The sequence below is a fragment of the Megalops cyprinoides genome, chromosome 13 (genome assembly GCF_013368585.1).
Source record: "Megalops cyprinoides isolate fMegCyp1 chromosome 13, fMegCyp1.pri, whole genome shotgun sequence".
NCBI classification, from domain to species: domain Eukaryota; kingdom Metazoa; phylum Chordata; class Actinopteri; order Elopiformes; family Megalopidae; genus Megalops; species Megalops cyprinoides.
The window spans coordinates 8217615-8232688 of record NC_050595.1 but is presented as its reverse complement, the minus strand read 5'-3'; the positions used below and the strand labels follow the sequence as shown (position 1 = coordinate 8232688).

At 43.0% G+C, this 15074-nt stretch overlaps 1 protein-coding gene and 1 non-coding gene across 2 annotated transcripts; both read right to left on the bottom strand.

Moving 5' to 3' along the window:
• Window positions 1–2435: 2435 nt before the first annotated feature.
• eif4g2b (eukaryotic translation initiation factor 4, gamma 2b) lies at window positions 2436–12785 on the bottom strand. The gene is made up of 21 exons (XM_036544220.1): window positions 12781–12785; window positions 11013–11120; window positions 9894–9959; window positions 9561–9686; window positions 8998–9100; window positions 8651–8782; window positions 8313–8379; window positions 8073–8224; window positions 7810–7920; window positions 7326–7508; window positions 6965–7103; window positions 6696–6856; window positions 6467–6577; window positions 6035–6163; window positions 5833–5937; window positions 5479–5694; window positions 4971–5229; window positions 4454–4658; window positions 4026–4234; window positions 3801–3922; window positions 2436–3471 (listed from the first exon to the last, which is right to left on the bottom strand). Exons 1-21 carry the CDS (start codon window positions 12783–12785, stop codon window positions 3406–3408), a joined length of 2775 nt encoding a protein of 924 aa, XP_036400113.1. The 3' UTR covers window positions 2436–3405.
• On the bottom strand, window positions 6248–6436 carry LOC118788590. The gene has a single exon (XR_005005415.1). It is a non-coding gene; the product is annotated as a small nucleolar RNA SNORD97 (small nucleolar RNA).
• Window positions 12786–15074: the final 2289 nt, after the last annotated feature.

Genomic DNA, 15074 nt, shown 5'->3' with positions numbered 1-15074 from the left:
GACTCGACCTTTAACGTGAATTCTTACTAGTTACCCCTGTGACTGCATAGGTCTGTACTCTATCCTACGATGGTGCACAATAAATTTCCTTTTCAAATTTAGGGAGAACCTGTGGGGACATCTGCACAGGACTGTTCTCTGTGCATACCGTTCCCAGAACGGTGTAGGTTGTGCAGTGCCCTGATAAGCTATTGAGGTAAAAACTGGCCACATCCCGCTTTACTTTCCTTACTCTATCCCTCCCCCACCCCCTCCTCAACCACCATCCCCAAAAACCCAGGGAAGCGGAAGGAGGGATCACTCCCAAAAGGTCCAACAGAAACAGACACAGACCTCATACATAATTCTTGTTCTGTGGTTGCATCAATGAAAGATGAGAGGAGCGGTGCCATGTGTTTCAGCTTGTCAGGAACCTTCTCCGCGATGCGTGACATTGTGCACTGCCTGCCGCTGCCCTTCAGGGAGGGAAACTCCACATAGGGTCACTCTCCTTTGCAGCTGCCACCGCTGGGGCCAGCCTGTGAGAATGGGACTTAGGTTTGGTGCACAATTAAAAAAGACAAGAATAACACAAAGGAAGTAAAAAAAAAAAAAAGAAAAAAAGAAAAACAACACTGACAAAGCAGGTTATTAGCAGCCTTTGTTTTGCTCAAGAAAAGGGAAACCCTTTATATTTCCAAACCTTACGCTGTGAGTGACACTGCAGAAAGGCAACAGTAAGCCAGAAGTGCTTTTTGATGTTTTTAAGTTTACATGTTGTTTGTCATCACATATTCTGAGATCTAATGTAAATGGGCATGACTATTACCGATGAGAAAGGAGGAGCCTGGGTAAAGGAAACCTTCACTACATCATCCCCTGCTTTCAAATATTTGTCATCACAAATGTACTGAGATTATGAATTTGAAAGCCCTGCCTAATTTCTCCTTTGATGCAGATTGACAGAGGCAGGCCTTTTAATCCATTCCCTCATGTATTAAGATTAAAATGATCTGGTAATACGAAACATATCCAGTGGTACAGAGGGGAAACATAAAACCCTCATTTTCTTTTAAGTCAAGCACAGGCAAGCCTTCCTAAAAAGAAGAAAAAAAATCAAAACAACATTCATCTCTATGGTAACCTGCATGAACAGGAATTAGCGCAATTGTTCCAGCGACTGCATGAGGCCTGCCAAGAGTTCCAAAGAGGAAGCGATTCCCTGCTCATAGACGGCGACCTAGCTTTGCCTGTAAATACACCCCTGTAAACACGGTTGTGACTGGTGGACTTGTAGACTGCACACAGATTAGACCAGCCTGCCCTCTCAGAATTATATGTGCTACCAGACATCAAAAAGATCACGCAACTTTAACCATTAGGAAAGGAAATGCTTAATATGGTGCCTCCTTCAAGTCAGCAGGAAAGTAGTTCCAGCAGTTCCAGCTCTGCATGGTGAGGTCACAATACCCTGTGCATCCACAGAAAGGGACATTAACCATTGTTAAACCAACTCACTCAAATGATGAGTATCTGTAAATAGCAGCCCTCCAACTCATCCCACTGTGTAGTATTATATGTGCTTGGCCTCATTTGTACGTGTTTGAAACTAATGTAGCAACCAAACCAAATCTGACTAGTCTTAACCTCTCTTGTGTGAGTACTGGGAGCTATCATAAACCACCTGTTGAATTGAGGTCCTTGGTTTTTGACTATGCTAGTCCTGACTTTAAATGACAGTCAGTGCTGATGGAACTGCCCTTAGCTATGGTATGGATGCCTGTGGCAAAGAAACAGGTATGACTTGTACTGGATGTGGACAAGAGTTTTCATGCATGTGGCAGGATGCTCAGTGAAAAACAATGAGTTTAACTGCTGAAGGTTTACATTTCTTGAATTTTATTAGTTCCACAGCAGTCAAGTTACACATTCTTCTGCAATGGTCATAATGTAGTAGAACCGGTAACAGCATAAAAGCCAATACTGAATTTGAGTGACCGTATACATTTATCCATTTGGCAGATGCTCTTACCAACAGCGACTTACAGAGCAAACCGTATGAATGAGTGGCAGTGAGTGAACCGTGCATTCAATCATGACACCCCATACAGAAGAGAACAGTTTACTATGTCACTGAAGTACAGACACTGGCTGGAGACAAAGACTCAGGACAAGTCTCGTTGATCTTAAGTGTTTAACTTTACTGAAAGTTAAGCAATAGTGGTACACAGAACATTCTCAGCACTTACACAACCTTACAATAACACCTTAAATAGAAAGCAATTTTTTAGATGTATGCCTTGTGAAGGCATAAGTTTACTCTATGTGTGGGGAGAATACATATTAATAATTTTCCGTGATTATTAGATAAATATCCATTTAGGCATTTGTTTATTGAAGGCCTTAATTTCTTTAGGACAAGGTGGGCAAGGGGTGTGGAAATTCAATACCAATCCTGTTGTTAAAGTTACTTTATTCACCAATTAAAAGACAGATTAAAAATTCACTTTGTTACACTTTATATGATTGGATCTAAAGTTGTTGCATCCGAACAGGCTGAGTTTGTAATAGTCCCTGAAAAATGCTGTAAGGAAAAAAAAAATTCAAGTATCACAAGTGTTTGACAGATACAGAATGCAGGGGGAAATGGGCATGTGAACACAAGTCGATAAACTGGAGGCGGCATCAGCTCTTTTCCCTCTGAATCGTTCCGTATTTCCAGAAAAAGCACTTAAAAAGGGCATGATCTGAAACCTCACAATCAGGTTCTATTGTGCAAGTAAACCAGGTTTTTTTTATTTTACAGAAGACTTGTGCACTTGCCCAGGCTTTTCTATGTCTTTTCATTTGAAATAGGACTTGAGGATATTCCATACCCAGCACATAACAAAGCCCATTACTAAGAGGTAGAAACACAGGCAATAACTATTAAAATGTTACGGCAACCGATGATTACAGTTTAGGATACTTTGAGACAATCGAGGGATGAATGAATATTGCAACGACTCGAGTGTTACACCGAGCAAAGTGCATGTCTACAGTGTTGCTATGCGGTTAACTCAAAAACCAGACTCAGAACGTGGCTGCAGGGCTAGCGCGCAATCCGCCGCGGTCGGGCAAATCGTAGGATGTCAATCTCATGCTTCTATTAAACGCTGATCTCAAAAGGAAGGCTCAAAAACGGATGGTATGCCATAATGCGCTTAAGACCTTATGCCAACAAAGCAAAACAAAAACAAGAGAACAAAATAAAGCAGGGGAGCACATGCTTGGGGTTTACATTGCGAAAACTTTACAGCGGAATGAATTTTCGCAGTGGGTAGGTATGCGTGTTACAAGATAGGGAAGGGGTTAGGAAGAGGCAAAAGGGGGAAAAAAGCAATATCATATCAATAGTTTCTGCTCTATAAGGCTTTGGCTGGTTCCTCAGTCAGCTTCATCCTCAGACTCCTCCTCCTCAGCTGTTTCCAGCCAGGTCAGCCACTGGTTCACCTGGGAAAGTAACAACAACATACCATCACTGACTGGGTCAAACAACAAGCTCTCACTGGATACACAATAGGTTAGCAACCTATATATAGGATCAAATCAAGAATCTGATCTGACAGCTGTGATTTTCAAAACAGGAAGGGCAATGCCAACTGAAATCACGGTTCAAACTCCACCTGGTTCACAAGACTCAAATCAACTACCAGCTTAGAAGTGACTAAAACCTGCAAGACTTCAGATCCTCAGGGATGAACTTGCCCTTACGTGTAACAAAAGCAGACATCAATTCTTAAACCCATTACATCACAAACAACATGAAAACAATAATATACCTGGAATAATGCTTTTCCCTTTCCAGGGAATTCTTGGGTAATATCTTCTTTCCATGCAAGGAAGGCTTCTTCTTCAATGATCTCCATATCGTAAAAGTTGACAAAGTAGCGCAGCAACATGCCTACGATCGACAAAAACTGCATTAATACCTCGTAACCGCCAATTCATCCCAACTGAGCCCCCACTTACTATTAGGACAGCAGATGGACGGAGGTGGGCCTCACCTTTGGGGAAACCGCTGGCGTTGCAGTGCACCTGCAGAGCATACAGGGCGCTGACCTGCAGATCCACGTGGTCATGCAGGAACTTCTGCATCACGGGTTTGAAGGCTAGCAGCAGCTGTTTCTCCTGGTCCAGCTGATCTTTCGTGGGAGCGGACAGTTGTTCGTCCCCTTCAGCGATGCACATCTCGTGGGAAATGTACTGCAAGAAGCTAGAAGGGAACATTTTTTTAGGTTTCACATTCAAGGCTTCAAACTATTGAGATTTCTTGTAATTGGTCCTCTTCTTGTAGTGGTTTGTTGGAAAAATTAGCCTTCAGCAGTCAACATGATCGAGGGCCTTAGAAGGCTGAGAGTTACACTGGAAGCAACACTAGACATGGAATCGTCTTCCCCTTTCCCCCCTGACATTCCGGTTCATCACTCTTTACCTGGTCATCAGGATGTTGACAAAGCCCTTGTCAGTGTGGAGCTTGGGCGAAATGTTGTCTTTGATCCACTTGTAGATGGCTTGTGGGGAGGGGTCTGCTTTGATTTGCTTCAGCAGCTCCTTCTCCAGCTTCAAAAGCGGAAACAGGAAACTCAGCCCTTTGCCTTCCAGGATCTCCAACATGCGGTCCCTATTCTGGTCGATCTCTGCGGAGCCAGGGGCAGACGGGGGCCGTGAGATGAGACATGTTCCAATATGGCAAGGCTAAAAGCAGCTACAACTGTCCAATCGCTATTGAAATTCAAAACTACCAGACTTTGTTGCAGGGCCTAACAGAATAAGAGCCTTCTCAAACTCTTACTCAAACTTTTATGACTGAAACGGATTAGGACGACAGACATGCCCATTTGTGTTTAGCTTTAATCTCCTTGACAGGTAGTTAAACTTCAATCCATCTGAACAGGTCTGGTAAATGGTAACATGAGGAGGCTGGATAGGAAATGGGAGTTCAAACATACCAGGCAGCATTTTCTGCATGTTGACCTTGCTTTGCTGGAAAAGATCGGTCAACCACTCACGATCCTTCAGCTTGGCTGTCTGCTGGAGGCAGAGCAGGAAGAGGGGAAAATGGGTGCCATTTTCCAGGGGATGGGCCAACTCCGCCACACTGATGAGCTCGGCGATGATCGCGCGTGCCGCAAACTGGGCCAGGTAGGACTTCACCAGAGGGATGTCCACCTCGATCTTGGGACACTGGTCCAGAACGTTCAGAAAAGCCTGCAAAACAAATGATCAGAGTGTCAGGCGAAACGCGCAATCGGTCTTGCACGGACGTACCGTCTGCTGCTGAACTCATAACAGGATCGCCGAAATTGCTAAGATGAGGAGCAGCTTTTGGGTTGTATTCTTAAATTCACACAAATATGTGGCCTTTCTGCTTAGCCAGCACTGTCACCCAGCTGCCACAGTGGTGCAGCAGTATGCCTACGCTGCACTGCGGACCATGTACAGGGGGGGCTGACATACCTGCATGAAGCTCTCCCCAGTGATGAGACCCTCGGTGCGCAGCGTGTGGATCAGGGTGCTGGCGTGCTCCTTGTCCTCGTCCGAGCGGTCCAGGGAACACACCACGATCTTGCTCAACATCTCAGGCAGGAAGTGCTTGGGAGCTTTCATCTCCCTCACACCGTTAACCGCGTCATTGATGTTCTTGCTGTTCAGGTACTCTGTCACTATATTCTCCTGAAAAGGGAAAATGGTGAAGTCACAATCATTCCTGAGAAAAGTAGCTTCGCTTTAACACTGTGAAACATATGGCAAGAGCAGGTACAAAGGCACACTGGCCAGGCTGCGGTTTACAGTGCTAAAAAAGGTACTTACAGTCATCTTCAGCAGTTCTTCCTTAGCAGGTGGTGGTTTTTTGCCGGTCTTTTGAGGCTTTTCCTGGATCGGAGGTGGATTGGTTTTAAGACCAAGTTGCGGGGGCTAAAAGGTGAAAAAGGAAAAAACATGATTTAAATTCTATGAAAGCACAGTTTACCATGACTGTCAGACACCATGTTACTAAAAAAGTGTCCCGTACCTGTCCAAGCGGGGGCGTCTGCGTGCGAGGAGGTTGCGCGCTCGGAGGAATCATGGTTGGTATCTGAGGCTGCAGCTTTGGCACTTGGTTTTTGTTCAGGAGGAATGACTGGGCAGGTCTCAGACTGATCTAAAAAGCAGGGGTGAAGAGGCAAGCGTTCAGTCAGGCCCCTCTTTGGAGAAGCGGCAACATTTCCAACATCAGCAGGTGGTAATGCCCTCATATCTCATAATCACGTTCAGCGGACCAGTTGCCAGTAAAGAGGTGAAACAATAAGATGGGGAGGGGAGAGACGGTGGGAAGAGTTGAGGAAAGGGATGAATAAAAAGACAAGACTGAAGAGAGAGCTGGCAGCGGGTTTTCACCCTCAGAATAACGCGTCTTTTTATAATCACAGGGCATTCAGTGCATGTGACCCCTGTGGACTTTTACCTCATCTGCATTGAGCTGGCCTTTCTTGAACCGTGGCGGCATGTCCTTGGATGGGGCTTGCTGCTGGGATGAATGGCTCTGGTTCTGGTTGTGGAAATGCTGATTCTGCCCCTGGTGGAAACACAGAATGGTGCATGGTGTCATCAGCACTCAACCACCTCATCTACTGGCTTCAATTTTCAACTAGCAACTTGCCTTGTCACATCGGTTTAATAAGTTGTCCTCTTACCTGGTTTGACTTGAAAGTCTTGCCTCCCATGTCGAACTGAGACTGGGGAACAGGAACCATGTGTCCACCGTGGCCGTTGAAGAGCGGGTTTGTGCGGTGACGCCCCATAGTGGGTGAGAATCTGTCCTGAATGACTCCTGGACCAGTGCCGATCCCACTACCTGAAGGAGACACAGCCACAGCCAGAGTTAAGACACAGGCGAAGCGCTCACACCACAGCATTGCCACGACACTGAATGAGGGCCACCGCACCTTAAGGCTAGACATACCTGGCATCTGCCCAAACATATCAGCCAATCCCCCGAGTGTCTCCCTGTCCAGTTTCATCCTGGCTGGCATGAAGGGGCCTTCCAGAAAGAAGTCAGTCCTCATTCCTTGGGCCATTTGTGGAATAAAAACACCCAAATCCTGGTGCAAGGAGAAAAGTGTTAGTTTAACATCAGCTCAATTCACCCATGTTGCCAAAGCCAAAGCATTGTCTATATTACACAGCAGAGGAACACAAGAGTTCAATAAGCAGTTAATCCAAAGCCAGGTTTTCAAAATGAAATGCCCCAGAGACAAGTACAATCTGCTAGTATCAAAAAATTGCTACGCTTTATTTATAAGAGACTAAAAGGGTTAACTCACCTTTACTGCCTCCTGACGAATCTGGTTAATCGTCTTTGGTCCATTATCGATGAAAGCTTTGCGAGGAACCCAGCTGTTTTCTCGCAACTCCACAGTATCCTGCAGCAGGAAACGAATCCTTGCTGGCAATTCCTTGTTGTTCATTAAGGATCGCATACGGCCAAAGTACTGATCCATTAACGACTAAAGGGGGGAAAAGTAAGGACAGAACATTAGATTTAAAGAGTCACAGTTCAAACTCAAGGGGGGAAACAAAACAAAAAACAGGTGGTAATGGACATGTGTCTTACACTAGAGTCCACCAGAACAGTTTAAGTAAACAAAAAAATCTGACAACCTCAATGGCAATGTGTGGAATTCACATTTACCCAAGAGTATCGACTTTCTTAATTCTGCTCACAGAGAGAAGTATCCATGTGTTAAATGTATATTTGCATGCCTTTGTGCAGAATTAACAGAAATGCATGCAATACAGTACACTTACCTTGGCTTTTTCATGATCTAGTCTAGGCCCCACTGTTCTCATTATCTGACAGAGGCACTCCAAATCCTCTCCCATATCCTTAAGTTGGACTCTCTTCTTCTTTTCCAGAAGCTGTGAAAATAAGAGAATGCAATCAGGAGTCTTGATAGAGCACACCATCTCTCTTGCACACAATCACTTCGAGGCAGGAAAGTATGCAGATTTGGTTCATAAACGCATATAATACATAACCCAAACAGTCAGCATTAAAGAACAAAACGTACTGTTTTGATGCACTTATGAAGGATAGATTCATGGATAAGGTCGAGTTTGCCAAGTTCCCCAATGAATTTGATGTTTCCCAGCATCTTGATCTTGGCAATGGCACGCTGCTCCTCTTCCTCAGAAGTAAGAGGGTTGTCATGTTTGTCATAGACTGTGTAAAGGGAAACATAAGCATGGTTAGGGACATGTGCAACTACATAAGAGGGAGAGGAAAAAACTATTTAATAATTAATACTCACTTTCAACATTTCTGGTACGGTTCTCAAATTCATCCTGAAGCTTAGAAATCAGAAGTCTCCTGAATGTCTATAAAACAAGAACAAATAATCAATATTTTCCCCTGTCCAAAGGAACATCAAGGTTACACGACAGCATTTACAATTACATTTAACATACAAAATGGTGCGGATTCCCTAACAGTCAAACACACATCTCAACCAGTTTCACAGTAATGCTAATGACATGCATCTTAACTGGAAGCACTGACTACATTTATATACCTTCAGAACCAACGGATGATTTAATGGGTTCTGTGATCAGAACTGTGGTGGTCTGGTGTCAGTGAGGTTGTGCTTACCGTGCTCTGCTTTTGTGATGTTTGGATCTCTTGTGAAGGGCCGTCAAAGTTTGGTGCATCTTCTGCCAAGCGCAGACATAGCTGAGCATATAGCGAGCTATACTTGGGCTCTTCGAGGGCTTTGTCTACAATCTGGTTGGCAAGAAAAAAGGGGACATTTTGCATGGCTGTTGATGGACCAGAGCATGAAACAGCCACACTACATTAGACACCTAGCCTAACCTGCCCCATCATTCTCAAAGCGTCACTACGGACTCAACAGTGATCAAGTATATACATCCCTTCACACTTAAACCTTTCTTTCTCCACAAGTACAGTGAATTCAAATTACACTTCAAGGCTCTTACCAGCAAGATGATTCCTTTTAGGACGAGTTTAGAATCTACGCCCACATTCAGGAGCTCAAGGCATAGCTTGTCAAACTTTTCAGGGGTCAGCTTATTAAGTATGCTGGGGAAAACAAAGGGACAAGACAACACATTGCTATGTTACTTGTTTGCAAACTAAGGGCAACCCTTGCAGTTTACTGCCATTATAAATATTGGCTGTACATCTAATGAACTCAAGAATAAGCTGTAGTGTCTCAATTCCATTTAGTGCATACAAATCTATACAAACCCAACAACAATGGCCACAAAACCAACCGTGAAATATTTAACTCATGTGGCTCCACACGCCAGATTAAGGGTGGGGCTGTTATGTGCTGTTAATTACAGACTCATAACAACCACTCAAATGACAGCCCTCTCCACAGAAAAATATGGATTGGCTCAAACTGGCAAGTCGTTGAGCACATCAAGGCTCCACCTATTCAATGCCCCACAAAGACTCTCCTGCATCATGAACATCTACCTCAATGGGAGCAGGGTGGAGTCCAGAGGGAAAAAAAGTCCTTGTGGATCATACTTACCCTCTTACTTTCCTAAAGATTGCATCGTGTCGTTCTTTTTCGTTGGAGGAGTTGACATCTCGTCTAGTGCTTCGTGAAGGAACCCATCTCTGAACGCTAGGCCCTGGGGTTTTCCCCAGGTACTCGCTAAGGAGAAGACAGAATGAGTCACTAAAAAGACTCATAACAGTAAAGTGTACAGGTGAATGTCAAATTCAATTAAGTCAAACACACAAATCACTCAAAAACCAGACTAATAGGAAGTATTTTAGCAATCACTTCCACGTGACTGACATAAAGCCTGAGGACCTGGGTGTTTCTCAAACACTGAGGCAAATGGAAAAATTGATGTACCTGTTGCCGACAGTCTTGGGATAGTGCTGAGGTGCACCCCTACCTCCTCCTCCGCCCGAAGAAGCACTAAAACCAGAACAAACATGTCAGTCACAATCTGACATTCAAGATTCAGAGGTGAAGCTACCAAAGACTTACCAACTACTAAGCAACAAATATTCAAATGTGAACTTAACTCTACAAATTGCAATGTAAATTGTTAAACTTCTCCCTACTGGTCAGAGAGGACCAACTGGCATGCAAGTTAAAATCAATCTTAGGTGGTACTGAATAATATTACCCAAAGGGGACTAACAGCAGAACTGAAAATCCTTAAATCTGAAAAATCCTATTTGGCTGCAAAAAGGTAGTTATGTGGGCGCTTAAATCTCTCAGACTGTATTCAAAATACAAGTAATCATCTAAATATAACAAGCTATTACAGGTTATTCAAGGACTCGCATATTGACATTGTGGATGTCAAAATCAATAGCACCACACTCGTATCCAGGGAAACTAATGCACATTTCTGAAAAGGAACTGCTATTTGCAGTGAAGCGTGGTCAATATCAGTTTGTGGCAGGATAAATGCAAAACAGACAGGGCTGATTTAATAGTATCACCTGACCATTTTAAAATGGTTCTGGTGTGGTGTTAAGTCAGAGTTTAGGCTGTGGTTTCACAGTCTGACCACAAAAGCTCAGGATGAGATGAAACTGCAGGGCCACATGAAATGAACATTTAATACCCCCCTTTTCATGATGCCTTCAAGCACAAAAAACAATCGTCCATCTTGACCACATTTTGATAACACCTACTTCAACTTACAATGGTGCGTTCTTCATTTTGAGACGAATTATGGGACCAAAGATGATCTACCCTGCCTCTGCTGAACAAGGGGTTATAAGAAAAAACTCCTTCTCTGCTCCGGAAAATTCAAAGTCTCAGCTGAGAATGACCATACAAGTTGGATCATGCAACGCGGATATACAAAATTGAGAAACCATCGTGACAAAAGGTGAAAAGACATGCTAACACAGGAGACATCAGAACTCTTCGAAACTGTAAGACTGTATTAATTACACTCCAAGTACAAACAACTTCATGAGGGAATACAGGCTTCCACGATCGGGCACAAACCTGAAACGAGAAGCACCCCCTTCTGCAATCACACTCTCCACTTTGGCGGCTTGACAACGAAGAATCTTCAAAAGAATAATATACAAAGGGTGGGGTGGGGAAAACGAACTGCAAGGGAAAAAACACACAAAATATTTCATTAGACGACGTCACAGTTTGTATAGCTTTCAGCTGGCTAACTACAAAATCTAGAATGTAGTTTTAGCGATCTTTTCACCTGCCAAAATGTCCATTTATGTCCGTCAACCCGAAACTAAGGTAAGAGCAAATAGTGCAAGTTACTTTTCACTTCGGTATGCGCGTGTTTCTAAGTGTGTGTACTGGGGCCGGGCACGGGAGGGGGGGTTGTTTATGGAACCCTTCTTGTCTAAAATTACACTGAAGTCGATGGTAGTGTAAAACAGAGATGGCGTATGAAACGATCGCACGGAAACCCTGAAAACTGTTGTGATCACGTCAATGTGCAACGCTCGCATTCGCGTCTAACGTTATAACCAGGCAACCTTATTTTATAACCAAGGACAAAACCGTGCGACAAATGAATACATATTAAATATTGTCTGGCTAGCTATAGAACAAATGCTAAGGCTATGATTTTCTCCCTAGCAACACAAAAGGAACGCCAATCTCAGCATTAGCCCGTTAGCCAGCAAACGTACATTTCCATGGAATATCTCTAGTTACACAAAGACGTGCGTATCAGCCAACTACGTAACGTTAGATGAGTTAATGTTAGCTTTATTTCTTTTATGGTCCTAAGAGGTCTAACGCTAGCTATTACTAATAAAAGAAGCAATTATGTATCTGTAATGTGAAAACGTATCTAGACAATCGGTGAACAGAATTTTAAATCACGGAACAGACACAAGTTATCTAACTAGCCAAAAAACCGTAGCCATTATATGGAAGCAAAACAAAGAGCCTTCCAATTGGCTTATACTAGCCTGCTAACTAGTCAATTCAGACATCAAAGACGACTCATGGAGGGTTTTAACGACTAATCTAATTTGATTTAGCTATTTAGCACTGATATAGTTGACCAGAGCTAAGTTAGCCAGCTACACACATGGAATAACTCGAATGCCGGATGTCGCAATCAAATTAAAAACAATATGCTCTCAAACGGAGCCAAACTGGCATACCACTTCAGAGACAATGTTAAGACTGCTAAAATACTCTCGTCTGTTAGATCTCTAGGTATAAAAACCATCCACAATACAACATTTCACTCGTCTAGCCTGATAGCTAACTGCTAGCCAGCTAGCTAACCGTGCCGAAAACCCCAAATTTCGTGTTTATTTTCAATTCCACTGGGGTCACATTCATATTACAGCGGAACATACATGCTGGGGTTATATAAAAACGTTTAATGTGGTCGATGTTAGTGATTAATTGTTTATGTAATATCAAAACGCCGGCAGTGCATTTAGATTTTGCCGAACAACACCCGTGTTGTTCCCACGACGCCATTTTCTACGATCTTATCTTTCCATGCTAGCTAGCAAGGCTACTAGCAGCACAGAAAGAAAAGATAGGGCGGCCATTTTAGAGTGGCTCGCTGGATAAGAACAGACCCTTTTAGAAAATATAGGTCTTACCTTTACTTAAACAACTTCAGTTTTGAGGATTGTTTTGCTTCCAAGGAAGAAAAAAAGAAAACAAATAAATTGACAGATTTAGGTGGCGTTTTAACCGAAATAACGAAACAAAGCCGAGGCGTCCGTCCCACCACCAGAGAGAAGAATGTACTTGCTTACTGTTGGCCTACGTCATACGTGAACCCAAATTTTATCAGCCAGTGAAGCCAAACTTGCTGGTTGGCTCTCTACGTAGATGTTGTCAAGGCTCTTTTGGCGTATCGGGAGGAAGATATATTGTTAAGGCGTTTCCCGAATGTACTACCATCAATCAAATAATAAAAGAAAAATAGCCGGGCAGCGCAAACCCCCTGAATGTAAGCTCGGTTGACGCGTAGCACAGCCGCAGTGCAGGATTTATTTTACTAGAACCTTAAGATAGGAATTAAGCGCTACTTTTAATGTTTTAATCTAACCATAGCGCTAGGTAGTTACGAGAAGACGACCTCTTTAGTGGGTAGGTATGGAGGAGAAGTCCGTGTGATACGTTTTTTTTTCCGTTAGATCTCTATTTAGCTAAAAGTATCGTGTAACTTAAGACAACAAATGCTAACCGGTTTGATACTGTAGTTAGCTGACTGGCAAGTTTAATTGCTCGATTTGCTCACCGAATGTGTGCGCACAACTTGGAGATCTGGTTTCGTCAGCGCGTTCGCCAGCTAACAAACTGTAAATGTGAAAACCCACGACTTAGATTTATTCCTCATATTGCCACTTACTAATGTTTAATCATAATGTACAGCACATATTGATAGCAAAGAGTGTATAAACTATAGAGCGTTCACAGCCCGGAAAGATCACTTAGAATTAAGATGTCATCGGATTGCTCAAACAGGCAATTGTAGTTTCATAGTACTTCTTTCTGTTCAGCCATAAAAATTACGAGTGTTTCGATGCTACTGCCCTCGTGTACCCTGAAAAATACATTCACACACGAAACCAAAGTAGCGAGCATTTTGTGCTTGTCTCAGCATGTTCTGGTAGCTACTGTAACATTATGTAGAATCTGTAGATTGTTGAAGCTTCATATCAGTGCAAATAAATCTATAAAGTTCGTTGGCTAGCTAGCTCCCACTTATCTTGAAGCCCGAACTCAAGTAGCTGGCTAACATTTTGGAGGAGAGCGGCTACCCTAGTAGTTCTAACAGATAAAAGGCACGAACAATCGAGTAAACTGACATGCGATGAAAGGCCGGCTGCCTACATCAGTTATTTCAATGAAGCATAATCAGATAATGGAACAGATATGTGTACCTTAGTTTCAGGGTTTGAAGGGAGTGAAACTAAATTTATGATTGATCATGTATGTCGGTTTTAGTCGCATTCTCTACCACTTTCATTACAGGAGTCAAATATCACGTGAAATACATTGCTACTTTCCCTCTTAAGCCATTTTTTCAGATGAGACTAGACAAAGGAGACATTTTCAAAAACAGACCTTGTCTGTAATGGCATCATTCAATATGAGAAGTATCTGTCTGCCTTGATGGGTAGTATGCTGTCACAGACAGAACATTGTGTCTATATCAAACTGTCCTTACAAAATATTAACGTTTTGTCACATTTTGCTGCAGTTACAGATCGCTAACACCAAACCCCACACCATCAGGAATCAGACGTTCCCTGCTGTCTGGGGTCCAAAGTCGTACAATACCAACTGAAACATTTTTCAATGCATAAATTCTCTTTCTAATTAAAACCACGTTAACAGTCAGGTGCCAGACAAAAAGATAAAACTAAAAAGACAAATAAAAATATACGACTGGCGAAAGTGGAAGGACTTTATTTAATATAAAAGGCAGCATAATCCTTTCTTAATTTGACGATGAAGCTTATTCTGATTTTGGTTTAAAGGATTAAAATAGGCAGGCGAGGCAGCCATAATTTTGCAAAAAGTGCCAATCTTGCTTGCGCTGATTTATGTTGTACAGCTAAGAAGGCACCACATATGCCCTGTTACGTTCTGGATCCTTTAAGTAGCAGTATCACTCCTCTGCGGCTTCAGTTACAGGGGCCGATCGTATTAGCAGTGACACCCACATGGCGACAAAGCAGCGCACCATACGCCCGAGAGTGTGGAGCGAGGCGCTCACACAGACCGCACAGACAATGAGACCATCTGCCTGTGCGGCCCACTAATATTGACTTAGGATTCCCTTCCCCCAGGCAGCTACCGTGAGGCGCACCAACAGAGCCCAGAACAAAGAACGCAGGAGTCTGAAAGTGAATACTGTAATCGGCTCGGGGAGAAGATGCACTCCATCTCATCTTTAATCGAAATTAATTATGAAATGTGTAGTTTTTTAAATGAGCTCTTTTATCAAATTAACAAATGTTAGTTATAGGCCACTTTAAGTATTTCCATCTGGATATCGTGTGTTGCATTTGGATTGCAACACATGAGAATCCATAAGGAAATATATAT

Coding starts and splice junctions, on each gene's coding strand:
- eif4g2b (XM_036544220.1), bottom strand. Junction 5,938..6,034: donor AGACGCCCCCGCTTGGACAG/GTACGGGACACT, acceptor TTCACCTTTTAG/CCCCCGCAACTTGGTCTTAA. Junction 5,230..5,478: donor CTGGGGAGAGCTTCATGCAG/GTATGTCAGCCC, acceptor TTTGTTTTGCAG/GCTTTTCTGAACGTTCTGGA.